Source organism: Erpetoichthys calabaricus, chromosome 10, assembly GCF_900747795.2.
Source record: "Erpetoichthys calabaricus chromosome 10, fErpCal1.3, whole genome shotgun sequence".
NCBI lineage: Eukaryota > Metazoa > Chordata > Cladistia > Polypteriformes > Polypteridae > Erpetoichthys > Erpetoichthys calabaricus.
Window position 1 is genome coordinate 112,319,098 of NC_041403.2, and position 27,361 is coordinate 112,346,458.

At 38.9% G+C, this 27,361-nt stretch overlaps 2 protein-coding genes across 5 annotated transcripts in view; one reads left to right on the plus strand and one right to left on the minus strand.

The window, feature by feature from the left end:
* Nucleotides 1-11,889, plus strand: part of ddx27 (DEAD (Asp-Glu-Ala-Asp) box polypeptide 27) — a 91,052-nt gene extending 79,163 nt beyond the window's left edge. The window contains exons 18-21 of the mRNA XM_028811731.2: nt 1,204-1,324; nt 7,589-7,691; nt 9,259-9,333; nt 11,024-11,889. Of these exons, the coding sequence (XP_028667564.1) occupies nt 1,204-1,324; nt 7,589-7,691; nt 9,259-9,333; nt 11,024-11,039 (315 nt within the window). The 3' untranslated portion in view covers nt 11,040-11,889. The remainder of the gene's footprint in view (nt 1-1,203; nt 1,325-7,588; nt 7,692-9,258; nt 9,334-11,023) is intronic.
* Nucleotides 1-27,361, minus strand: part of stau1 (staufen double-stranded RNA binding protein 1) — an 814,059-nt gene that overhangs the window by 644,337 nt on the left and 142,361 nt on the right. For 2 of the 4 annotated variants that reach the window (XR_003717528.2, XM_028811732.2), the window contains one exon: nt 13,060-13,887. The exons of 1 other annotated variant lie outside the window; for it this stretch is intronic. The gene's annotated coding sequence lies outside the window, so the exon portion shown is untranslated. Of the gene's footprint in view, nt 1-13,059; nt 13,888-27,361 lie in introns of those variants that run through there. One more of the 4 variants, XR_007936091.1, reaches the window with a different exon arrangement.

Here is a 27,361-nt window from a genome sequence, read left to right on the forward strand (position 1 = left end):
AACCCAATTTAAAACTCATCCCATTATCTTAAAAAAGTTGCAACAAGTGCCACCTACAAATTCCGACTTGCTACACCTCACAAACTTATTTGAGATGAGCAAAATTCTTCATTTCATCCTAAACTCTTCACCTTCTTCCCAAAATGGAGTTAATGTTAATATCAGCAAGAAAAGCAAACTCAGATGAGCAAATAAATGCAGAAATACATATTGCAAAACATATAGCAAAAATAACCATATCCCCCCAATTACCACACAAATCTTAACTGTACCTGCATTTTTATCACTCTTTTATATTGTTTTTTATCAGTATGCTGCTTGTGGAGTACGTGAATTTCCCCTTGGGATTAATAAAGTGTCTGTCTGTCACAACTTTGTAAAAAAAAATGTTATTAGTAAGCATTGTGGTTAGATATTGTGCCCTTGCTAGTAGTGGACCTACAGGTTGGAGTTGATCAGAGAGTTCTATTTTAAGTAGCTACTTCAGTACCACAGCTGCCACTTAGGTACAATGCAGCTGTTATGTTGCTTGTTTTTGTGTTTCATATACTCTTTTAAAAGACTTCCATTGGTTCCAAAACCTCTGCCAGTAATAGCATTCAATGTTCAACCCAGAAACATTTTTGCCAATGTAGTGCCTTGAAATCTACCCTCTTTTTCCCTGAAATTCCAATGCAACAAATAATCCTGATTTTTTTATGCATTACTGACATGGCAAAACAAGCATGACATCACAGGTAAATAGATAAAGAAAGTGAATCTACTTTGTGATGTTGCTGCACTGTACATTGAAGGGTACTTGGCAACACTAGACATTGGTAATTGAAAAATTTATTTTTTGCTTCAGACAATAAATAGTAAAATATTACCTGAAAGACAACTTTGTTCTAAAATCACTGTTGTAAGTTGTTTATAACCAAATAGTGTATCTTTTTTCATGATTAAAAAAAAATTGTTACATTTTCTTCAAAACTTAAGAAAACAGGTTACATTTAATAATCTAAACTTTTTATATTTATTAATATTTGTATAGTCTTTTACTATTAGTCTTGATTGAGAAATGTGTGAAGGAAGCGCTTTAGTTTTTGAGAAACAGTTTTTGAACAAAAGTATAGTGTTTTGTTAAATAGCTACACAAAAATAGGCACATGGCAACAAAGACATTCCCTTTTCCTGTTTTACAGTATTTGGCTTTCTTTTCAGGCAGAAGAGCGTGTCCAGTTTGAGATCCTAAAATCCCAGATGTTTGCAGAGCGAGTTGCAAAACGATCCCACAAACCGAAAAGAGCACGTGCAATGGCCGAGGATGAGCCTGCCACAACAAGTTAGTGAAGAAGTTTATTAAAACCACATGTATTGACTCTGTTAATATTATTTACAACCATTTTTGCTCTCACTTATCATTTTTGTAATTTACAGATACTGAGAAATTCTTGCCTTCACTTTTGTTCCTCACTCTACTCCACTGAACGAATGGATAAACCCCATAGGTGATTGGTGTGGGGCAGAGTACTTTAAAAAAAAAAAAAAGTTTGTAGATACAGAATATACAGTCCTTAATGTATTCAGATTTGTATTCTGATTGAATGCTGAAAATGTGACTTTTTATTAATACTTTATGATTACTTTCAGGAATTGATATATAGCCAAGTTCATAAAAATGGTATAACATGTTAAACGTATTTAAATTGTCACCTGAAAATACACTTCAGTGAGTGCCGGTTAAAGCCCATTTAGAGCCCAGTTTGGGGTGGAAACACATCACTCCTCATTGTCCGTAGTGGGTAGTTGATATTATTAGATTATGATGTATGATAACCTGTGGGTGTTGCTCCCCTAAGTATCCAGAGTACGCACCTCTTTACAGTCATAAATAACACCATTCAGATGACAGCATCCTAGGTTGCCACCTAAGTCACTTCATGGATTGACCGGCTCTGACTTCAGTCACACATAAAACCAAAGCTCTTTTTTTTTTTTTTTTTTTTTTTTTAACAGTTCATCAAAAACAATCTTTTAAGGATCAAACTTAAACAAAGTTATCATTAAAAAAACAAAGTCAGATTAATAATTTTTCACCTGGCATACTTGCGTGTAATTAACCTGCCAGCTAAATAATTAACTAAAATATTAGTATTTGCATATCACATACAATCGAGCAAACACGCCGCATTTCAAAAGATCTAGCATTTCCATTTTCTCGTTCAATAGATTTAGCTTTTGAGTTGCTTAATTTGTTTTTTTTTTTGGTGCAGTTTTTCCACAGAAACAGAGTGCACATGTAACTTCTCTTTCACACAGTTTTTGGTGTCTGCCATAGCAAGAGGCATATGCGTTTAAACTCCAGATGGCATGCTCTGCATTGTGTGACTGTTTTATCTGGTCAAATAGAACCAACCACAGATTACCGTTCCAAGTCCATTTTTAAGTTTATTGCCTGGTTCAGGTTGCAGTTAGACTCAAGAGAGAAGTCTTGTGCTTACCTCTGGTGGCTGAAGAGAACATCTAAGCTTTAAGAAACCTGTGTGACCACACTGCCCATTTCAAATCTGAAAATATATTCCTAAATATGCAGATAAAAAAAGATCAGAACATTTCACTTATAAATTACTTTTGACAGAACTAGCTTAACTTTCTGTTTCTTTTAAGCTGCAAATGGCCAGTCCTCAGTACATGTTCCCTTAAAAGGTTCAGTTCTCCTCTCCGCTTTGGGTAAGAAGACATAGTCAAATGAGGAATCAGACAATAAGGTGAGAGGAAATTACTAAAGACAACACTGATATACCACTACTACATACTCCCCACCCCTGGACCACCTTGTCAGTCAAAGTAAAGCTTTATGTTGGTTACATTACTAGTGTCTGTTTTATCGGTATCCATCTGCCACTGTATTTGATAATTGACTGGACAAAACTTAAGTATTTTTGATGGACTAAACTATTTTGGCACTAGCTTTGCAGTAACTGTAAATTAAGCCTTGGAGAGGACATGAGATCTGAACTTAACCCAATAAAGGATCCAGTTTACTCATTCTATTAAGTTAGACTGGGGAGATGGAACCTCTACCGTAATTACATGTATAGTTTAGTACCAGCAGCGGATAAAGATTTCTTTTTAAGGGTGGTGCAAATAAGTATCCAACCATGACCATCAGATGCGTCTTCTGGTTCTTGCTCATTGCAAGAGGTCCCATCAAGTCAACGACGCACAGTTCTTCAGGCTCATTTGGCATTGTCTTTAATTTTTGGCAGACTGGCATACCTTCATATGTCGGTTCATACAGTTGGCCACTGGGCCACCTCAAGGATTTTCATAACAGTTTTCTGTCTTCTGAGATGGCCCCTGAAAGGGCTTTCAATGGAAGCGTTTAAGGAAATCAGGGACATTGCTCAGGGACAACAAGTTAGTATTTATCACCCCCGAGCTTAGATGGAATGCGGTGATGCAACACTCCCTGTAGTCTCTGAAAATACATAAGACCATTTCCTGTCCCGGCATGTTTCCTAACTCCAGATATACAGAACTGGTGGACTGTGCTTGAGCTAGGTTCAAGGTTCTTTACTTGCCATTTGTGCATAAAACCAACAGTCAAGGCACATTGGAATTCGTATGCAGAGCTCTTTCAGAGTCATTCATCATAGTAAACATTTTTAAAAAATAAACAATAAACCAATATAATAAATAATATGAATACCACTGCAGTGGGTTGGCAACCCTGCCCGGGACTGGTTCCTGCCTTGTGCCCTGTGTTGGCTGGGATTGGCTCCAGCAGACCCCCGTGACCCTGTGTTCGGATTCAGTGGGTTGGAAAATGGATGGATGGATGAATTATACCAACACTATACAAAAAGCAGGTAATATCTACACAAAAAATGCAATTATATTGCAGATATTGCACAGTTAAAATATTTCACATTTTATCACTCGTCATTTACATGACAAATAAAGTGAGGTAGAGTGGGGTTATTTCACATGTTCAGTAATTTTGTTTTGCCATCAGTCTGACTGTGGCTGGGAAGAAGCTATTGAAAAACCTTGTTCTGTGAGTGATGATGCTGTCCACTCTGCTGTGTCTCAGATTGTACGTACAGTTCTTGTGCCTAAGCAGAGAGTGGGCTGGATGGAATGAGTCCCTGATAATTCCCTCTGTTCTTTTCCGACAGCGATGTGCGTACATAGAATCCATGGAAGGAAGTTTTGTCCCTGTGATCCTCTCCGCAGCCTTTATGACTCTTTGCAAAGCCTTCCTCTCTGTCTGTGTGGTGTTCCCATACCAGACAGTGATGCCTGTGCTGAGAATGCTCTCTGTCAGTCCTCTGTAGGCCTGGGTGAGAGGGCGATGGTTCAGGCCGGCTTTCCTGAGCAGCCTAATGAAATAAAGCCTTTGCTGGGCTTTTTTCACTGTGGCTGTGGTGTTAAGAGTCCAGCTCAGGTCTGATGTAACCTGCAGTCCCAGGAATCTGTGGCTGTTGGCCCTCTCCACCTCAGTCCCTTTGATGATAAGAGGCTATAGAGGGGGAGGATACTTCCTGAAGTCCAATATTATTTCTTTGGTCTTATCTATGTTGAGGATGAGGTCATTTTCCTCTCCATAGACAAGAATGTTATTTACCATGGTCCTGTATCCTGACTCGACTCCCCCTTTGATGAGCCCCAGGATAGTGGTGTCATCAGCGTATTTAGTAAGGATGGTGTTGTCCTGGGTGGAGACACAGCCATAAGTGTACAGGGTAAAGAGCTTGGGGCTGATAAAACAGCCCTGTGGGGATCCTGTGCTGACTGTGAGCTCAGCAGACACCCGTCTTCCCATTCTCACCACCTGTGGTCTATCTGTCAGGAAATCCAGGATCCAGTTACAGGTGGGAGTTGGGACGCCGAGGTCTGTCAGCTTCTCGATTAGTTTGCCCGGGTGGATGGTATTGAAAGCAGAACTGTAGTCCTGGAAGAGCATCCTGACATACGTTCTGCTACTTTCCAGGTGTTGCAAAGTGTGGTATATGGCTATTGCTACGTCATCCACTGATCGATTGGGGCGATAGGCAAACTGGAGGGGGTCGATGGTGTCCGGGACCATGTGGTTAATGTGCATGAGAACCAGTTTTTCAAGGCACTTCATGGCGATTGGTGCGACTGCCACTGGCCTGAAGTTGTTTAGGGTGGATGTGTCCGGTCTTTTGGGGACTGTTATGATGGTGGAGGAATTAAAAATACGGGGGACTACTGCCTGGAATAATGACAGGTTGAAGATGTCAGTATACACACCAGCTACTTGTTCCCCACAGGCCTTCAGAACTCTGGGTAGAACTCCATTGGGTCCCACAGCCTTGTGGGGGTTCACCGTCCTCAGAGCTTTCAGGATCTGTGTGTGTGTCACCTGGAAGGCAGTGTCTGTGGGGTCACAGGGGGCCTTTGAGGGTGTATCTGTGTTCAGCCTATCAAACCTGGCATAAAAGGTGTTAAGGCTGTCCGGAAGGGTGGCATCTCGGGGGTCTGTGGTTGTTTTTGTGGTTCTCCTGTAGTTTGTGACAGATTGAATTCCCTGCCACATGCTGTGCGTGTTGTGGTTGAGGTAGTAGCCTTCAAGTTTTTGTGAGTGATCCCTTTTTGCTGCTCTGATGGACTACTGCAGCTTGTACCAGGCTTATAATCCACTTGATCTTCTGACTTGAAGGCCTTCCACCGCTTCCTGATTTTCTGTTTTATGTCCCCATTAAACCAGGGTTTTTGGTTAGGGAACATACACACAGTCCTGGGAGGGGAACATATGGACGTGCACCAACTAATGTAGTCATTCACAGTCTCTGTGTATTCATGGAAATCATTAGAGGCCTCTTTGAAAATGCTCCAGTCTGTGGCCTCTAAGCAGCCCTGCAGACTAACTTTTGCATCATCAGTCCAGGTGTTAACAGTCTTGACTATGACTGGCTTTGTCTTGAGCCTTTTGTTGTAAACTGGATTGAGCCGGATCGCCAGGTGAATAGACTTTCCAAAATGAGGTTTTGGTTCAGCTGAAAAGGCATTTCTGATGTTGTTGTAGCAGTGGTCCAGTGTTTTATTTCCCCTAGTGGGGAAGGTCACAAACTGATGCAGTTTAGGCATATTTTTCTGGAGATTGCAGTGGTTAAAATCTCCCAGAATGATAACAGCGGCATCAGGATATGTGTTTTCATGCTCGTTGATCATATCGTGTAGCTCCTTCAGTGCAGCCTCCTCCTTAGCGGACGGGGGGTTATACACGGCACTCACAATGATTTATTGCAGTTCTCTGGGCAGGAAAAATGGCCTTAATTTCAAAGTCAGATATTCCACATTTTTCAGAACAGGATTTAGAAATGGTCTTACAGTCGGTACACCATGATTTTTTGATGAGGGCGGCCATTCCTCCTCTGCGAGTCTTGCCGCTGTCCACAGCGCATCAGTCCTCCCTGAAGACCATGTAGCTGTCTGGTGTTATTGCCTCATCGGGTGTCCTCTCCCCCAGCCAGGTTTCGCAGAAACACAATATGGAGCAATCTTGAATTTCCCTCTGCATGGAAATCTAAGCGTGAAGCTCGTCCATTTTATTTTCCAGAGACTGAACATTTGCAAACAATATGACCGGGAGGGTTAGCCTTCCATTTCTAACCAAGTGCCGTAGCCTTCAGTCAGCTCCTCCCCATTTGCCGCGCCTCCGCTTCGGCCTGTTCTCAAAAGAGCTCCCTGTTGGTGGCCGGCCTAGACCGAGTCAGCATAGCATGCTAGCTCATGGTGGAATTCCAGTGAGATCGGGTTGAAAAGTCTGATATGGCTGCGCTCTCTCAGTTGTTATAAGGTCGCCCGATCATAGTGAATGTTTGCAGAGTGTGCCTTAACTCGGCACAAAAAAGTAAGAAGGAGAAGAGGAAAAAGAAATACCTTGACTCTGAGAGCTCCGCAACGTCGCCCTCTGGGGAGCGCCATCTTATTTTCTTATCTTCTGTAAGTACAAAGGCATCTGACCACAGGGTAGACACAAGGGCCACAATGTTACTGATGGTTCTGGAAACTGGGAGAGTGCATATTGCATCACATTCCTGCAGTATATCTTAAAAGTAAACTGATGCAGTTGTAAAACCTACCTGGTTAATCAGAAAGTGGTCTTTGGGCAATAAAATGCCATGGGCAGGGCATAGGGCTCAGTATGAACCTCAAACAAGGTTGTGTCATCATGACTTTACTGCACAGAGTAGGAGGAGTTTCTTTTTTAGGAAGGCATTTAGGTTTGTTTTTTAGAGCCGTTAATTGAAGCTTAGTCCTCTTCTATTAGAGTGCCAAGCTTTATTAAAGCCTGCACAGAGCTCACTAACCCTCAAACACCACAGCCAGCCTCATTGTTGCAGGCACCTTGAGTACACATCACACTATGTTCTTCTGTCTTTTTGGGCTTCCATTTTAAGCAAACTGTGCGGTTTTCATATACAAAGTCCCATAATCTGTTGTAAGATGGCTTGACGGGAGGACCTGAGCTGTTCTTGCATCTGTGCCTGGTAGTCTAATGGAAGGAAAGCTCTAGAAACACAAAATGAATTGAAGACCAGTGTCTAATGTTATTTTTTCCCCCTTACATTAGAAAAAACAAAGAAAAGCAATGCTGGAAATAAGGTGAAGAAATCTGTGTTTGATGAAGAACTAACCAACACTAGCAAGAGGTCTCTTAAGAAATTCCGTGCAGGGTTAGTAGCATTTGACTTCTTGTTGTGCTGGCTTCTGTCTGATTTTCATACTTGCCTCATGTTCACTTATTTTTTTGTTCCACTCTGTCTTTTCTCTATAGAAAGTCAAAATGCTTCAAGAAATTACAAGCCCTTTACTAATTATGTTCCCTGCTCTTGGAAAATAATTTCCTTTAGAAATGTTTTCTTTAAAGAACTCCAACTTTATGCGTCTCCAGTTCATGCTTTCTAGACTACTGTTTTCAGCGTTTATGTAACTTTTACCTATTACTTTTACTAATATCACACTCTACTGCATCAAATATTCCTCCTGTTAGACCTCTCTTCTCTTTCTCATACTGTTATCCAGCAGGGTGTTGTAAAAACAATGTTTGCTTTTTGCTAGAAATGCCCTGACTCACTCGGTTGTACCCTTTGGAAATCTTCCTTCTGTAATTTACTTTTGCTCGTAGTCTCTGTGGCACGGATCATTATTAAAACGGGAAGTGAGTGGTGAAGCTGGTTCTCCATCAGATGGCGGATACTCACTGCACTGACCTAACTAACTTTTTTTTCCTTTTTCAATAAGTGGGGTGTTTGGATTTTTAATCCTTTTCAAATATTGTGTTGCTTGTTCTATTTTTGTATTTGATATTAGAGAAAAGCCAAGCAAAATGACACCTTTTATTGGCTAACTAAAAAGATTACAATATGCAAGCTTTTGAGGCAACTCAGGCCCCTTCTTCAGGCGAGATGTAATCTTGTGATTACATCTTGCCTGAAGAAGGGGCCTGAGTTGCCTCAAAAGCTTGCATATTACTTCAACATCTGCAATAAGATGCTGCAGATGTTCTATCAGACAGTTGTGGCGAGCGCCCTCTTCTACGTGGTGGTGTGCTGGGGAGGCAGCATTAAGAGGAAAGACGCCTCACGCCTGGACAAACTGGTGAGGAAGGCAGGCTCTATTGTTGGCATGGAGCTGGACAGTTTAACATCTGTGGCAGAGCGAAGGGCGCTAAGCAGGCTCCTATTAATTATGGTGAATCCACTGCATCCACTAAATAGTATCATCTCCAGACAGAGGAGCAGCTTCAGCGACAGACTGCTGTCAATGTCCTGCTCCACTGACAGATTGAGGAGATCGTTCCTCCCCCAAACTATGCGACTCTTCAAATCCACCCGGGGGGGGGTAAACGTTAACATTTAACATTATACAAAGTTATTGTCTTTTTTTCACCTGCATTATTATCATTCTTTAATTTAATATTATTTATTGTATCAGTATGCTGCTGCTGGAAAATGTGAATTTCCCATTGGGATTAATAAAGTAAGTATCTATCTATCTATCTATCTATCTATCTATCTATCTATCTATCTATCTATCTATCTATCTATCTATTGTAATCTTTTTAGTTAGCCAATAAAAGGTGACATTTTGCTTGGCTTTTCTCTACATTCATAATGGCTAACACGGTAAAACACCCTAGTACTGTATTTGATATTTAAATTATAACAAACATTTGATTAAAAAAATGCTTTTGTAAGGTGGTCATGAATTAATGTTATATTTTTTTTATTCCTTCATTAGTCCATCGTTTGAAGACAAGAGGAGACTTGGAAGGCCTACTCATAAAAAGGGAGGAGGTTTCAAATCCAAAGCCAAGTAAGTTTGCTTACCTTGGACTAACGGGCAAGATATTGGAGCAAAAACAAACCAAACACACTTGGCATTTCTTCATAAGTTTTGATAGTGATAGAATTATAATTAAGCCTATAGGATACTTTTTTCATTTTGAAATGTATCGTGAAGTTTATGCTGTATCTGTGTAAGATCCACAGATAAAGTATATCTCATGTTCATGACAAGTCCAGAGGGTCCTAATGCATTTTTGCAGGCACCTAATGAACTGAGTTTAAAGTCGGTGTCATACACTAGCACAGTACAGTGCCCAGTGTATGCCATAGTCTTTTAATTAGCAAACAGTTCACTTCTAGTTTGATAAGACACACTAATGCAAAATATATTTTAGTTTGGTTTTCAGACAAAGGCATCCTTCTATAGAGAAACTCTCTGAACCCTCAGAGTAGGGCATTTCCTTTTAGGGCCTTTTGTGCTGGGGTGCATTTGGTTGCTCTTCTTTCTAAGATTTCTCAAGCTGCTGTGTATGTTTCTAAAGTCTGAAATGGGACTGAAATCCACAGGAAGGGAGATGAAACAGATCTCAGTAATTATAGGGCAAGAAGTCTTACTTGACTTTACTTACTTACTTCAGGTATAAAACAAGGTACAATAATATTTGCATTAAAAATATATTAAATAACAAATTGGTATGGCTTTGCAAGAAGAAGATTCTGCAAGTGACCTGTTAAAAGTTTTTAAACTCCAATAGAGGGCCAAATCAAAATATAGAATTTAATTTATTTGGAATTTCAAAAGGTTCCTGAAATGGTTCTACAGTAAAGGGAACAGCGAGGTACAGAGGTAAACAGGTTGGGTAACTAGCCCAGAGACAAAGAGTACTGATAACAGAAAAATGTTTTACATGGTGTGGGCTGCAGTTTTGTAGGTTACCTCTGATGCCTACAACTTCTGGCTTCAGAATTAATCTTTGGTGTAGGGCTGTATGAAAGGCTTTTCTGAAAGTCTTAAGTAAATTGTGCTTTGTTTGTGTTGTTGACTGTTCCAGTTACTTCTTCAAAAAACTCTAAAAGATTGGTTGGTCAAGACCTCCTTATGAAAGGCCTATTTTTTTGAAGTGTTAATTCATCTCCACTCTTTTCTTTCTTTCTTTCTTTCTTTCTTTCTTTCTTTCTTTCTTTCTTTCTTTCTTTCTTTCTTTCTTTCTTTCTTTCTTTCTTTCTTTCTTTCAGTCATAACCTTGTAATATTTAAATAATTTAATCTTAGGTTAAGTCTTAATATGGTTCAGTTTTTTTTTAGGGTAAACAGTTTCTTTGACCAGTGGCACCTCAGATTTATAAATATTACCCAAAAATATTACATCTTGCCTGAAGAAGGGGCCTGAGTTGCCTCGAAAGCTTGCATATTGTAATCTTTCTAGTTAGCCAATAAAAGGTGTCATTTTGCTTGGCTTTTCTCTACATTCATAATGGCTAACACGGTACAACACCCTAGTACTCCAAAAATATTGAAATTTATCTTGACCCAAGAGCAATGCAGAGCAAATTGGTGTAGTTGATTTTATACAGACTTTTTAGAATAATCTGCATTACTAGCTTTTCTAAAATGCATAGACTGCCAGTACTGTGTAAGAGTGTGTCATTTATAATAAAATATAAATATGTACATAAACATGTTTGCATAAATATATACATTTTTTTCTTTCTTTTCAGATACCGGAGAAAGTGAGCTTCTTGAGATGAGCCGTTAAAATAAGGCCTGTTTGTTGCTACTAGTGACCATTATTAGTGTCACACATTTGACAGCCATGGAGCCGCAATTCCAGACCAAAACAACCCTGACTTGGTTTACTTTCTGAAATACGTGACTAGAATTGAACAGCGTGTGAACTTTTCAGATGTGTACAGCATGCTTCAAAGGGTTATTGATTATATCTTTATTTTTACATTCACAAAATGTTTTTTCATATTGTAAAAACATTTGTAATTAATCTTCATATGCAGGGAAAAATAAATTAAAACAATTTTGTACAGTACAAAAACCAATGTAACTTTCCTCATTTGTAGGCTGGTGTCTTATCCATCACTAAACTATCAAAGGGCAGAGTTCTTCATTGACAGAAACTGGTGATTTTATTTTACATGGTAGGTGGAAAGTCCAAATAGCAGACCTCCATATGTCCCTTGAAGTAAAAGACTCGAGCAAATGACCATATAATGTACATGGAGGTCATATCTTATCAACCCTTTTTTCTGAATGCTAATGACCAGAATTCCATTAAATAATGTTGATGTTTGACTGCAAGTATACCAAAGTAAGTAATGTCAGAATGGAAGGCCTTCTCTTTAAGAATGTGTTCATTTGGAAACCAACTATCTGTATAAGGTGGGGGAAAAAGGAAGGTGAGTGCCTTGTCATTTTAATGATCAGAAAGTGCCTGAAGTCCTGTAGGTATGATGGATGAAAAGCACAACTGTAGTGGAATGGATAGTGAAGGTGGCAAAAAAATAAACGTGTATTGGGTTGCTAGTGAAATGTTTTATGAAGAATGTTGCTTATCTACAAGAAGAGCTAATATGAAAATAATATGAAAAAAATTTGAATTGTTTTTGTTAAGCAATAAAGGAACATTCGTAGTTTATGCACATTAGAATTATTAATTCTAAGGACTTGTTGAAGTAGAATAATGCTGTGTTTATGCACTGCAACATTACATCTTCCTGCTTTGGTCTCTTTATTTGCATTTTACAAAATCACAGTTGACTTGTTGTTCAGTGTGCACAGAAGGCAAAATAAATCAGTTAAGCAGGTGTTTCGGCACTTTAAAGACTGCCAGAATTGATTTTTGTGTTTAATTTTAGGTAATGAAATAAGGCCAAAGCATAGTTTACATCACAAATCAGTGGATTCAGAGACTGTACCATAGAGGGATACACAGGCAAGCTATTTTTAATGTGTTACTATTTTACTGTTGCACTAAACGTAGGGTTAGAATTTATGTTCCTATGCATATTTGTTTTTTCACACCGGTCCTAAACTCCCTGCAAGTCCTAACCCCCACCATTATCTAGTATAAACAATCCTCAAGTAATCTACTTGTTTGCCTCCCCTACACATTGGTGGCCCTGTGGTTCAGATAGATAGATAGATAGATAGATACTTTATTAATCCCAAGGGGAAATTCACAATGCAACCCATCACAGCGGAACAGGGCCTATTTGTTCCAAAAGGAGTCCCAATGGCCTTAAGTTTATACCCTTCTATCCTACGTTTCTAGCTTCCAGTCTTTACAAATCTCCTTGTGTGGTAACCTCCCAAAGAAGTTTGAAGGGTTTGAATATATAAAGATCTTTGTTTGAAATTGCTCTGCAGTCGTAATGTTGGGTGTTAACGTTTTGATTTTTTTGTCCAGGCAATCCTGTATACCAACATTTAGCATTTCCTGAATGCTGTTTGGAGCAATTGACATCTTCAACACGACCCTTATTCAACCATTAAAACATTTTAAGGCTGAATTCTGTTTTACTCTTATTGCTTCCTTTATCATTTTTATTCCTTCTTTTTACCTTGTTGTTCTCATATCTTTGTGTGCTGTACTTCGAGCCCATCATAAAAAATCAATTATAAAAAAATACAATCTATTAGGTACTATGTAGCACAAAATATCTCGGTGATTAAATGGACCGTGCCATACCCAGACGTGGCGCCATTAACGCAGTAAACCCTTCGTTTGGACCCACAGCATCAGCATTTGGGAGGTTGGCAGAAAAAAATGGACCAACACTTGTTTATTTTTGAATGTAATGTGCACAAGTTTTACTTACATTCCATAGGGAGAAAAAAAAAACCGTGTATGGTAAACAATGACAAGTTTAAGCACTACAAAAACTTGGCAAAAGGTTTCATTCTTGGACTATATGAAATAGAAATGTTAGTGCCCATTTTACTATGACAATACAAACATTACAAATCACAAAAACCCTTTAGGCCCTACATGGAGATGTATGTAACGTTTCTGGTTTCCTGTTAGAGCGCTCAATTAAAATTTATTTTGCATTTTAAACTTTTTATTTAGCTTCATCATATCCAGTAATGTAGTTTTACATCAAAGACTGACACCTCCAATGACGGACTTGGCAAAGAAAATAAATAGAAATCTTTTCTACAGACAACTTAAATCAGTAGCAACACTGAAGCAAAATTAATTTATAAAGAGTTTCTTTTAACGTATAGATTTTTATTTCAAAAATTAAAAACCACATAACTGGATATGATTTAGGTAACTTTAAATCAACTAATTTATTTCTAAGAAACAAACAACCATGAATAAACAGAATAGCCCACTTTAATCAGAGCCATTTAACGGCAAACACTGTCAATGGGTTATCAATGATATTAATTTAGACACTGCAGTGCACTGAAACTGTAAAGGTACGCATCTGATTGTTCTCTGTTTTGCTTTTTCACAGCTCTGTTTCGCACCACAAGGTAGTCATCAGTTTTTCCCTCTTTTCTCCTCCTTGGGGGTTAACTGGTTTTAGGAGAGATTTTTCAGTTTTCTTCTGGTTTTTCACATCTGTAATGGAAAAGAAGTAAACAGTTAAATTCTTCTAGACATCTTTGTCTCGATTATTTCCAAGCAGGAGACATTAAACATTAGAACAAATACACAGCTCTGACTCTGCATGGCCAAAGTATGAAGACCCTTGACCAGTTCTTCAGTTTTACTTTAAAATAAATCCTATAGACATTTTTTTTATTTCAAAGCACCAAAGCTCATCTTTTAATATGACATTGCTATATTTTAGAAAAAAAGAAAGCATAGGCATTCACTCCTGGTGCGGTGGATGGACACTGCAGATCCACACGTGAACAACAGTCACCTAACAGGTGGTATTAACTAGTTAGTCATTAAACTAACTGCCATAAAAACACCACAAGTATTAGAGTTCCAAAGACTTTAGAGAAAGAGTAGTACAAATGCATACCTTCATTTTTATTAGATTTCACTCTCACTAATTCATAATGCATATGGCAGGGGTGGCTGACTCTGATCCTGGAGAGCCGCAGTGGCTGCAGGTTTTTGTATCAACCCAGTTGCCTAATTAGAAGCCAATCCTCACCAATAACAGATCTTATTTAATTCCATGGCTCCTTAGTGTTTTAACTGTACTATTCTTACCCTATTGTCTACGGGGGAGGAGTGAAAGCTTTAGACTCATCAAAAATTTTCATCTCTGCCTTTCGAAGGATCACAACTTTTTAGGAGACCCCTCAATACTGAAAACATCGATATCTTGATGATGGGTGTGTGTCTGTGTCACAGTTTCTTGAGGATGGTCTAGAGCTAAAACAACTGGATGGAAAAATGCCAAACTTGAAACTTAAACCGGTTATGAGTTGACAATGTGCTGATTAGTGTTTGAGCCAAATTGTGCAAGAGAAAGAGGCACTCTAGAGGAACCCTCAAATAATGTAATTATGAATTCCTGTCAATTGCTATCGCAATGACCCATTTTGTGATTAGAAAGATCAGCATCAGAGTGGTAAATAACTACTGAAATGTTATAGAATAGTTCAATTAACTCGGTTCCTAGGGTGCATAGCCTACTGACGCTTATTCATCCGTCCATTATCCAACCCGCTATATCCTAACTACAGGGTCACGGGGGGTCTGCTGGAGCCAATCCCAGCCAACACAAGGCGCAAAGCAGGAAACAAACCCTGGGCAGGGCACCAGCCCACCGCAGACTGACGCGCACGTCTGAATTATTTTCCTTTCTAATGATACATGTATCATCCAAGTGATTTGAAGCCTAAAATGGATAAGTAATTTTCAGTTCTTTACTTTCTCTTCAGTTTCCTTTGGAGTACTTGATTAAACCAAATATTGAATGATAGATACACACAGGTGGAAATGGAGACAAGCTAGACGTAGAACTGCTGGTTCCTTTGTCTTTTGCATCTTATTGCTAATAAAGAGCAGTTAAAACAATAAATACAGTTTATGACTAAAATAAGCAATTAAGGGTTCAAAATCTTAAACAAGCAAGAAAACTAAAATGAGGCATAAAAATGTCACTTGAGCAGTAAGTGCTTCATCAGCAATGAATGATTTTTCATGAAGCAATCAGGATGGAACAAAAACCTGAAGCCACTGCGGCCCTCTAGGACTGATTTAAAGGGTCTGAGTATTAAATAGCAAATCAATTCAATGAAGTTAGTTAGTAGCAAAAAGAAAATGTTTAGAATGAAAGCCTGAAGCCACTGTGGCTCTCTGGGATCGGAGTTGGCCACCCCTGCTCTGTGGTATCAGTTGTATGGACTCCTCATCTGACCTACCGTGCCCTGTAATCAAGTGCTACACGATAAGTCAGGAAATGCAAATAAATAAAGTGAAAATAGAACATCAGGAAATATAGAAGTAGCACAAGATAAATAAAACCAATTGAGGAGAAAATAGTGGTAATAATGATAAGAAATAAGTCTTTGTCTAGACAGTGTGAAGAGCTGGGTTATTAATCTCAAGATATTACACATAAATTTGTGTAGCTTAGATCCCAATGTTGTACAATAACACCACAGACAAAAATGGACAGCTGAATTCCATATAGTGGCTGTTCACATTAGATAAGCCTTTTTAGTTTTTTCAATAATGTTTATTTTTCTTTGCCCATTCTTTTTTTATTACTGAATTGATATTATTTCCATATAACAACTTAAGTTATAAAACAACAGTCAAACAAACATTGCTATAAAAAAACAATTAAAATTCAGTCCATTAAAAAATAAAATCAATCCAGTAAATCAGATAAAGAGTTAAAATTCATTATTCTTAACACTTATAAAGTCCACTGTTGAGAGAAGTAGAACTTTTCTTGTACCGTTTAAAAAGCACACTTTAACAAAGACTTTATTTTTTTAATCCATGCTATAACAGCCTGTCCCCATTTATGATATCAAAATGTGAGCTAAAGCATCTTATTTGGCATACATGGTTTTTATTTATGTTTGGTAACATCCTATACAAGGTTAGACAAATAGAACATGAAGTAAAAACCAAGAATGGTGCGTGTTACTGCAAGAACAAAGCCGCCTGGAAAGACTAAACATCTAGAAGTAGCAGGTTGAATGGTGTGCCGAGTAATGCTTTAAAATTAATGTTTAATAAAGCCCGCTTTGCTGCATTCACATTTGCTCTATTATACTGTCAGGGGTTAGGAAACCAAGATCATTTCTCAGCGAGCTCAATCAGGGGTGAAGGAGAGAGAACACTCCCAACAGAAAAGCTACCATTGCAGTCAAGTCTGTCTAAAGGAGCTCGTGTCAGTAAGATGGCAGACCATCGCCCTGCATGCCAGTGCATTGCAACTGTGAAATTTATATCCCAAAAGGTTGGTAAGTGTAAGAAAATCTAAGCTAAAGTAGCGACTGAGAATGAACTCTTAGGGCGGATGTCGACTACAGTCAACATCCAGGGTTACAGGTAGACACTCTTTGCTGGGAGGACTGTTAGACTTGTTGACTCGACGTCGAATTCCTGCGTGTGCTTCAGCAGTATAGAGTAAACAACATCTAGAATGGAAGCAACATCGGGCAAGAGAACAAAGCAAAGGCGCAAAGCAGAATACCCCTTGTATATTATTTATTCATATATTATTGCTGAGTCAGACTCCGATTTTGATGCAAGTGAACTGGAGCTCGAAAATGAGAGTTAGGTACCAGTCCCCAGCTGATCGTGTAGCTGATGCGCCTATGGCAATGTTCACCTGGGAGGACTACACAGACACATATGGATCTTTAATTTTGATCCAAATGATCTGGAAATCGAAAATGAAAGACAGGCACATGCATCAACTGATCGGTTCCCAGCTGATCGTAGTGCTGAACACACTCGTGTAGCTATCGTGCCTATGGCAGTGTTCACCCTGGATGGACGACACAGACATACTGTAGATCCGTGGGAGGCAAGGTGGCTACTGGACTTCATCAAAGGATGTGGTGTGCGGCTGGACACTGCGGATTACCAGCCACCCAACTACTTCAAACTTTTTTTTTTCTTTCCAGAAAGTGCCTTTCAGCTTATGAGTGATGACACAAACGGGTATGTAATAAGAACAAGTAACAAGTATGTGAAATCTTGGAGCATTGGTCATAAATAAGTGTTTTATGTTGAGGTATGCGTGAAACCACTGCTTTGTGTGAGGTTTTTTTTTTTGTTTAGAAAAGTATTCAGCCCCGGGACAAAATGAAGGAAAAAATAATTAGCCTTAAATCAGTCCAATATTATACTGTGGGTCCACTTAAAACTATCTGTGTATTTGAAAAGGGGTTTATGTTTTAAAGAGAGGTGTCCCCAAAAGCTATGTCACAATAAAACATCCACCCTTACCCAATAAAGGTTAGGATCTTAAAGAGGGTTTAATACACATATAAAATCTTTTATCTGTAATAGTACATATTAATTGTCACAAATACAGTGGTGCCTCGTACTTTGAACTTAATTAATTTCAGGAGGCTGTTTGAACTCGAAGTCCAAATCAATTTTTTCCCATCAGAAATAATGGAAAGTGAATTAATCTGTTCCCAGACCCTAAACAATACCCATTTCAATAAACATAAACAGCAAATAAACATAATTTATGGTAAAAGTAACACAATTAATTGCCCTAAATAATAAAACATGAAAACAATAAATATGTAGTGTATAATAAAATGAAATATATGGTGGTGCACATAGACACAGAGGCACGGTGCCCTTCCTTTCGGCGCTTTCTTTGTCCTTTTGTGTATGTGTTACTGTTTGCCATAATGACATTCTGCTGGGTGAATAATGTCTAAAAACAGGACTGTACTGCCGCTTCTACGACATCCTGGTTGATAGAGCCAGGTGTCGGGGCTCCCTGCCGGTTACCATCCCTCCAGTTAGGAGACCGAGGCGGTGCAGGGCTGGTGTGGCTACAGAGGGGGCCATACAAGTGACCTCTTCCCAGTATTTTTCTCACTGACGCAAGATGCCTCTCAAATAAGATGGACGAACTGAAGCTACTGGTTTCAGTGAATAAGATCGTTAAGGACAGTTGCCTTCTGCTAATTTCAGAGACCTGGCATCATTCACCCCTTCTGGATACAACTATTGAGTTAGCAGGCCGCACAGTACACCAGCAGGACAGGAGACTCCAGTAAGAGAAAGGGGGAAGGTGGGAGAATATGCCTGTATGTCAACAACAGCTGAAGGACTAACACCGTACACAACACTCGCTGTGTGAGCGCCATCTATTGCTGCATTTTTTTCACTGCACACACAGTTCGAACTCTGAATCATATATCTCTCGAATTTAGCAATCGAACTCTGGACCGTTCAAGGTTATAATTATTTGAAGTATGAGACACCACTGTACTCCTACTAGAACAGTCTAAAGATATCATTAAATAAACAATAATGCTACAAATAATACTAATGCTAATAATAATAAATGACATAGTAACACCACTGAGGATGTTAATAATGTTAAACCGAGAATGAAAAAAAAAAATGAAATAGTAACACATTACTAACTGAATATTGAACATAATAGCTTATTAGGTAAAGTTAAATCAAAATCATTTTAAATGATACTACAAAAGATAAAAATATAATTATAATAAATAAAGTAAAACATAAGCATTTGTGTGAAAATATTGCTTGAACTTAAAATGAATTTACGTACCTAAATCACATTTAATTATATTGTTCAGCATTCAACACATGTGCACAACATTCAAAATGTTTACATCAGCCAGTCCTTTCTTACTTCATTTCCCGTTGAATATAATTATATTTTCACTCAGCTGGATTATTAGCTTCCTAGAAACATTTTCTGTATGTTCTTTCTGAATGACCGCTCAGCACCCTGACGAGCCGGGCCTCAATTCATCCTCAACAGCCTGCCTCAAGCCATCACAACCTTGTCAATAGCAAATACCGTATATACTCGCGTATAAGTCGGGTCTTGAGACCCTAAAAATCGATCATAAAATCAGACCCGACTTATACGCCCGTTCAAAAATACGACACTTATTTTTTTTAACATCTTCTTGTGTCTGTCAGTTTCTCAGACACATCGAATTTTGTGGCAGCAGTGCTGTTACCAGTTTCTTTCGACACTTCAATGGCTTTTAATTTAAAACCAGCTTCATATTTTCTTCTGATCGAATGCTCCATAGTAGATAAGGGATACTCTTACGATAAAGGGGTATGAGGGTGTGAGATACAAAAAACACGAAACAGTGCAAACTTCGCTTCAGAATAGTTCAGGTATTACCACGTGGTCACGTTGGCACAATACATAGAAAAAAAAAAAGGCAGTGTGCTCCGTGGTTACTCTCTCAGGTACGGAAGTGTATTAGGGCCACGGAGAAGGAAAAATAATACGGACACAGTGGAAAAAAAAAAAAGTATATGTTGAGAATAAAGTCGAGGAGAGGAAGAGAGAAAGTCGGCTTAAGAAGCATGTACCAAGTAATATGGGTCAGGAAACACTTAACACAAAGCATTTAATGTGCTACCATCTTCTGTGGTGTTTACTACATTACGACGGGGTTTGAGAAAATCTAGTAAATTAAATATTGATTGCAAAATGACATTTACGACGTTCTACTTTAATGACAAAATAAACTACAAGAATAAAGTCAACATGTCGACTTTAATATTGACGTAAACGTCGAGATTGAAGTGGAAATGCCAAGAATAAAGTCAGCATGTTGACTTTATTTTCGACATACGGACACAGTGAAGGAAAAAAGTGTATTTTTTTTCTTCTCCATGGCCCTAATATGCTTCCGTATTCAGGTGGTCATTAGCATATCATAATCTCTTGGACCAATAGTGTCAGTTTTCTGCATTCGACTTAAACAACCAACATTATAAAATACAAAAATTATACGGTAAAATCAAGCCCCGACTTATCCGAGGGAGAACTTCAATGCGAGTATATACAGTCATATGAAAAAGTTTGGGAAGCCCTCTTAATTCTTTGGATTTTTGTTTGTCATTGGCTGAGCTTTCAAAGTAGCAACTTCTTTTTAATATATGACATGCCTTATGGAAACAGTAGTATTTCAGCAGTGACATTAAGTTTATTGGATTAACAGAAAATATGTAATATGCATCATAACAAAATTAGACAGGTGCATAAATGTGGGCACCCCAACAGAGATATGACATCAATACTTAGCTGAGCATCCTTTTGCAAATATAACAGCCTCTAGACGCCTCCTATAGCCTTTGATGAGTGTCTGGATTCTGGATGGAGGTATTTTTGTCCGTTCTTCCACACAAAATCTCTCCAGTTCAGTTAAATTTGATGGCTGCCAAGCATGGACAGCCTGCTTCAAATCATCCCATAGATTTTTGATGATATTCAAGTCAGGGGACTGTGACGGCCATTCCAGAACAATGTACTTCTCCCTCTTCATGAATGCCTTTGTAGATTTCGAACTGTGTTTGGGTCATTGTCTTGTTGGAATATCCAACCCCTGCGTAACTTCACCTTTGTGACTGAGGCTTGAACTTTATCCTGAAGAATTGTTGATATTGAGTTGAATTCATCCGACCCTCGACTTTAACAAGGGCCCCAGTCCCTGAACTAGCCACACAGCCCCGCAGCATGATGGAACCTCCACCAAATTTGACAGTAGGTAGCAGGAGTTTATCTTGGAATGCGGTGTTCTTCTTCCGCCATGCAAAGTGCTTTTTATTATGACCAAATAACTCAATTTTTGTCTAATGAGTCCAAAGCACTTTGTTCCAAAATGAATCTTTCTTGTCTAAATGAGCATTTGCATGCAACAAGTGACTCTGTTTGTGGCATGAGTGCAGAAAGGGCTTTTTCTCATCACCCTGCCATACAGATGTTCTTTTTGCAAATTGCACTGAATTGTAGAACGATGTACAAATACACCATCTGCAGCCAGATGTTCTTACAGGTCTTTGGAGGTGATCTGTGGGTTGTCTGTAACCATTCTCACAATCCTGCGCATATGCTGCTCCTGTATTTTTCTTGGCCTGCCAGACCAGCTGGGTTTAACAGCAACTGTGCCTGTGTCCTTCCATTTCCTAATTACATTCCTTACAGTTGAAACTGACAGTTTAAACCTCTCAGGTAGCTTTTTGTAGCCTTCCTGTAAACCATGATACTGAACAATCTTTGTTTTCAATTTGTTTGCAACTTTGTTTTGCAATTGACCACCTTAAATACCTTTTCTCATGATTGGACACACCTGTCTATGAAGTTCAAGGCTTAATGAGCTAATCCAACCAATTTGGTGTTGCCAGTAATCAGTATTGAGCAGTTACATGCATTCAAATCAGCAAAATTACAAGGGGACCAAAATTTTTGCACAGCCAGTTTTTCACATTTGATTTAATTTCATACAACTAAATACTGCTTCACTAAAAATCTTTGTTCAGAAAACACCCCAGTACTCAGATGTTCCTAGGAAATGAAAGACACACTACTGTTATCTTTTTTTGTTGAAAGTAGAGTCAATTATTATGCAGGCTGAGAGGGGTTCCCAAACATTTTCATATGACTGTATGGTAATGTTTATGCTCCAAAGAATGAAACTAATGTCAAAGGAGAGAGCTCACCAGAGAACACGCTACTTTGTACGACAAGGTAGCTAAAGATGTTTTAGTATTTCACACAGTAGAGTATCACAGTGGTTACAAATCAGTGGACAGCCTAGTAGATGAAAAGTCTATAGGCCTGAGAAATAACAAAGTTTAACTTGGCTCATTAGGTTTCAAAATGTTTCATTATGACAAATGTTAATACCTTCACTTTTCCTCAGATTTGAAGACTTTTTATGTTAAAAGAAAAAAAAAATTTCAAATCAGGGAGTAGTCTTTTTTTTTTTTTTTGATTGATTGATATGGAAAAGAAACGGAGACCCAGCATCTATTTGAAAAGCTTAAAAAGAAGTTCAAATGAATAGAATTTTATTAGCAGTTAAAGTAATAAAGACTCATTATTCTGGAGACAAGTGTTGAGGGTTGGTTACCCACATGTCCCACTAATGACTTTCATCCTCTTTTTCCGAAAACGAAAACTGCGCACCTCTTAACCCTGTAGGGGGAGAGCCTGTCATTTTTCTGTGTTAGCTGACTGGCACCTTGACCATGGACGATTACTACTTTGTGTCCAGTTCTCCTCCAGTTTTATTTTTGTGTGCTTGCTTTATTGATGCTGCTGCAACGATTATAAATAGTTTCCACAATATTTCAAAAAGTGTTTTATTTTTGTTTTAACTCACCAATCCATTTTCTGGATCGATTTAAGAGCGGCACGTGGTTTCACTGCTTAAAGTCAACCCCAGAAGTTTGCAGCCCAAGGTAAGCTCCATTTCTATGCCTGGGTATCCTAACCTCTGCATGCTAATAATACTCTTAACTAACCCACCCTGTGCGATTTTCACTGAAACCACAATAAAGTTCATGTGTGGAAATGAAACTTTTTTAAACAAGAATTCATGATAACGTTCTGTGGAGTGCAGAGATAAACCCAGGTCTTTGTGGAAGTGGAAGGAAAACAACTTTAGACAGAAGAAGAACACGCAAACTCCTCAAAGGCAGCAACTGTGGTCGGGACTCAAACCCGGTGTACTTGTCAATTTACAGATCGTTTGCTGTGTAACCGATTTGCAGCAGAGTACAGAAGAAAACAAAAGGTAATGCTTTGAACAATCGTTGAACTAACTGAATGCACCATGCGATTACCTGACACCACTAAAACGACAATACAAGTTCTTAAAACAGAATGTCAAACTGTTCCCAAAATAACCACTTTTCATACATTTCATACTAATATTAACTATCAAGTAGTATTGCATCAATATGTATTTTAAAAACAGCAAATGTCATTCTTATTCTGCACAGTATGTATACTTAGAAAAGGATAATGAAATGATTCACAGTTAGTCTGACCAGAAGTCCCGTTTTCATGCATCATATCCAGTTTTAGGAATTTCCCAAAATGTCCCATTTTTAGCCAGGCAAAACATGAAAGGGGAGTGCCCTTCACTTTAATTTGTGCTTCGCACGCTTGCTGGATTAATGAATTGTGTCCCGTTTTGGAACCATGAAAATCTGGACAGCCTCCTTTACAGTATTCCTACCATCTACGCTAACAGTGCATCTTACAGATTCATCATGGAGTGCATCTTACTGTTTTTTTCTACTACCAAAATATACTTTGCATTTTCTCTGCGTGGAAGTAAACCTGAAAAAGACACATCAGACCACACTGTAACAGTTTAAAATCATTATTTACGAAGAGGATTGTGTATATTTTTGTGGAGTATTTAGTTATAGCATTACTGCCATCTATAGTTCCGTATTTTGTGGTTATAATTTGCAACACCAATGCATCTACTACTACTGACACCATTTTTTTTCCTTTGTTAACATTTTGCTTGAATTTTCATTGAGGGTATATTCTTCTTCTTCTAAGCCTGAAGAATGCTTATCATGTTCAAGAGTTACAGTCTAACAGTTTAAAACCAGTAAAAGTCTAAAGAGTGAACAACTTAAATTCTGCATCTTGAGACTTGCCTGGGATTTGAGCAAAAGTGAAGCTCCACGCACCATTTCAAGCTTTCGTATCTCCACCTGATGGTTTTATAAGGCAGTACAGTTACAATACTTAACATTTCTGCAAAGGTGTAATCTCGTACAGCATGCTGCAGCCTGCATACTGCAAGATGAGGCTGCATTCCTCACTTATTGTAAATTGCTGCCTCTAATAATGGATAGGCATCCCTTAATGGACCAAGAAATACTTGGAACTGCGACTTCCGTAAACGCCAGGTTGGGCCCTTGAGCAAGGCGCTTAACCTGCAGTTGTGTTGTCATGGATATGACGTTAACCTGGTCCAGCCCTCCAACTTACAGGGAAAACTTGGGGGTCGGTGTCAGGATTGGCACTCCAGCCACCGTAAAATACCTCACACTGTTCCAGTGTGGTGCTGAGGTATCACCCGATGCACTCGGGGGACCCAATCCAGGTGGTTCGTTGTGTGGTGGGTGCAGCAACACGCTATCAGCGCATGCTCCCAACCTCCTCCTCCTTCCTAGTTCATTTACTTCCTTACGTCTATCAGTATGGCCATATAACTAGTTCCCAGAACCTTTTTACAGTTAGGTCCATAAATATTTGGACAGAGACAACTTTTTTCTAATTTTGGTTCTGTACATTACCACAATGAATTTTAAATGAAACAACTCAGATGCAGTTGAAGTGCAGACTTTCAGCTTTAATTCAGTGGGGTGAACAAAACGATTGCATAAAAATGTGAGGCAACTAAAGCATTTATTTAACACAATCCCTTCATTTCAGGGGCTCAAAAGTAATTGGACAAATTAAATAACTGGAAATAAAATGTTCATTTCTAATACTTGGTTGAAAATCCTTTGCTGGCAATGACAGCCTGAAGTCTTGAACTCATGGACATCACCAGATGCTGGGTTTCCTCCTTTTTAATGCTCTGCCAGGCCTTTACTGCAGCGGCTTTCAGTTGCTGTTTGTTTGTGGGCCTTTCTGTCTGAAGTTTAGTCTTCAACAAGTGAAATGCATGCTCAGTTGGGTTAAGATCAGGTGACTCACTTGGCCATTCAAGAATTTTCCACTTCTTTGCTTTAATAAACTCCTGGGTTGCTTTGGCTGTATGTTTTGGGTCATTGTCCATCTGTATCATGAAACGCCGCCCAATCAATCTGACTGCATTTAACTGGACCTGAGCAGACAGTATGTCTCTGAACACCTCAGAATTCATTCAGCTGCTTCTGTCCTGTGTCACATCATCAATAAACACTAGTGTCCCAGTGCCACTGGCAGCCATGCACACCCAAGTCATCACACTGCCTCCACCGTGTTTTACAGATGATGTGGTATGCTTTGGATAATGAGCTGTTCCACGCCTTCTCCATACTTTTTTCTTTCCATCATTCTGGTAGAGGTTGATCTTGGTTTCATCTGTCCAAAGAATGTTTTTCCAAAACTGTGCTGGCTTTTTTAGATGTTCTTTAGCAAAGTCCAATCTAGCCTTTCTATTCTTGAGGCTTATGAGTGGCTTGCACCTTGCAGTGCACCCTCTGTATTTACTTTCATGCAGTCTTCTCTTTATGGTAGACTTGGATATCGATACGCCTACCCCCTGGAGAGTGTTGTTCACTTGGTTGGCTGTTGTGAAGGGGTTTCTCTTCACCATGGAAATGATTCTGCGATCATCCACCACTGTTGTCTTCCGTGGACGTCCAGGTCTTTTTGCGTTGCTGAGTTCACCAGTGCTTGCTTTCTTTCTCAGGATGTACCAAACTGTAGATTTTACCACTCGTAATATTGTAGCAATTTCTCAGATGGGTTTTTTCTGTTTTCGCAGCTTAAGGATGGCTTCTTTCACCTGCATGGAGAGCTCCTTTGACCGCATGTTGTCTGTTCACAGCAAAATCTTCCACATGCAAGCACCACACCTCAAATCAACTCCAGGCCTTTTATCTGCTTAATTGATAATGACATAACGACGGAAATGCCTACACCTGCCCATGAAATAGCCTTTGAGTCAATTGTCCAATTACTTTTGAGCCCCTGAAATGAAGGGATTCTGTTAAACAAATGCTTTAGTTGCCTCACATTTTTATGCAATCGTTTTGTTCACCCCACTGAATTAAAGCTGAAAGTCTGCACTTCAACTGCATCTGAGTTGTTTCATTTAAAATTCATTGTGGTAATGTACAGGACCAAAATTAGAAAAAAGTTGTCTCTGTCCAAATATTTATGGACCTAACTGTATGTCATGTAAGAGTGTTGTAGCACTCACTACTCTTTAAACTTACAATTTTCATTTAATTTATGGGAGAGGGTAACCTGAAGACTTAGTAGGAAACCATGGTGGAGGGGCAAGAAATCTTGACTAGCTTCCAGAGTAAGTGCAGCACACAGGTCTGGTGATACACTTCCAGATCTGGTAAGCAGACACCTCCCAGTGGTTTACAGCACAGAGTCAGAACATTGGTTTCCTGGAACATAAAATAAGGACTCAAACCACTAAGAGGATGATGAGGGAAAGGGAATCATAGCAATCACAAAGTTAAATATAGGAACTGCCGACACCCACAAGGACCCATCAAAAACAGAACAGGCATTCTCGTTTTACAAGGCGTAATCAAGAATTTGTGAGCCTGCCCTATGAGAAATACCAGTGAAGCCAAGTAAAGTTTATTTCTCAAATAAATCCCCATAAACACGTATACACTCTTCTACAACTAATACGCGAATAAGCTTTTTGATGTAACTCAAATACAGTAAACCATTTGTCTTACTTATACAATGACTCTTCTTGATTTCTTCATCATTGGCACAGCAGTTTTGCAGAACAGGGGCATTGTTGTGAAGCAGAAGAGAAAACGGCCAAAAGCTTTTCTTACTGCTTTCCCACAAAAGCCAAACAAAATCAGCATAATATTGACCAGAGTTAAATGGATATTTTGAAGCATGTGATCAATATGGATACATCCTCAACATCATTAAAATGTGTGCATGATCCTTCTGGCACAGAGTTGGACCTTAGTGTTGGAGAATAACCAAGCTTCTTTGTTTCAGTTGTCGTTTGAAACTTGGGTCATTGTGATGTATCCAACTTTCACCCTTGGTTATGGAATTCTTTTTACATCTCTTTAAGTCTAAACTGATTAGCTTGAGGTTCTCCTTGGAACATTCCTGTGATGTTTCATTTCAGGAATCAACATTCTTGACCTTCTTTAAATGTTCATAAAATGAATTTGAATGATCGATGGCTAATCCCAATAGATATTTCCAGTGTCATTCCTCGATTTCAAAAAGTGGCAGCATTTTCATTTGTGGTCAGCGTCAAAGACTGGCCAGACCTTGGATCATCTTTTAGTCATGTCCTGCCATGGTGGAATTCTGCAACCCATCTTTTGACTGAGACATATGAAGGGTGTTGCTTATGGTTCATGTTGACCAGGAGTGAGAATGAATCTTTGAAAATGA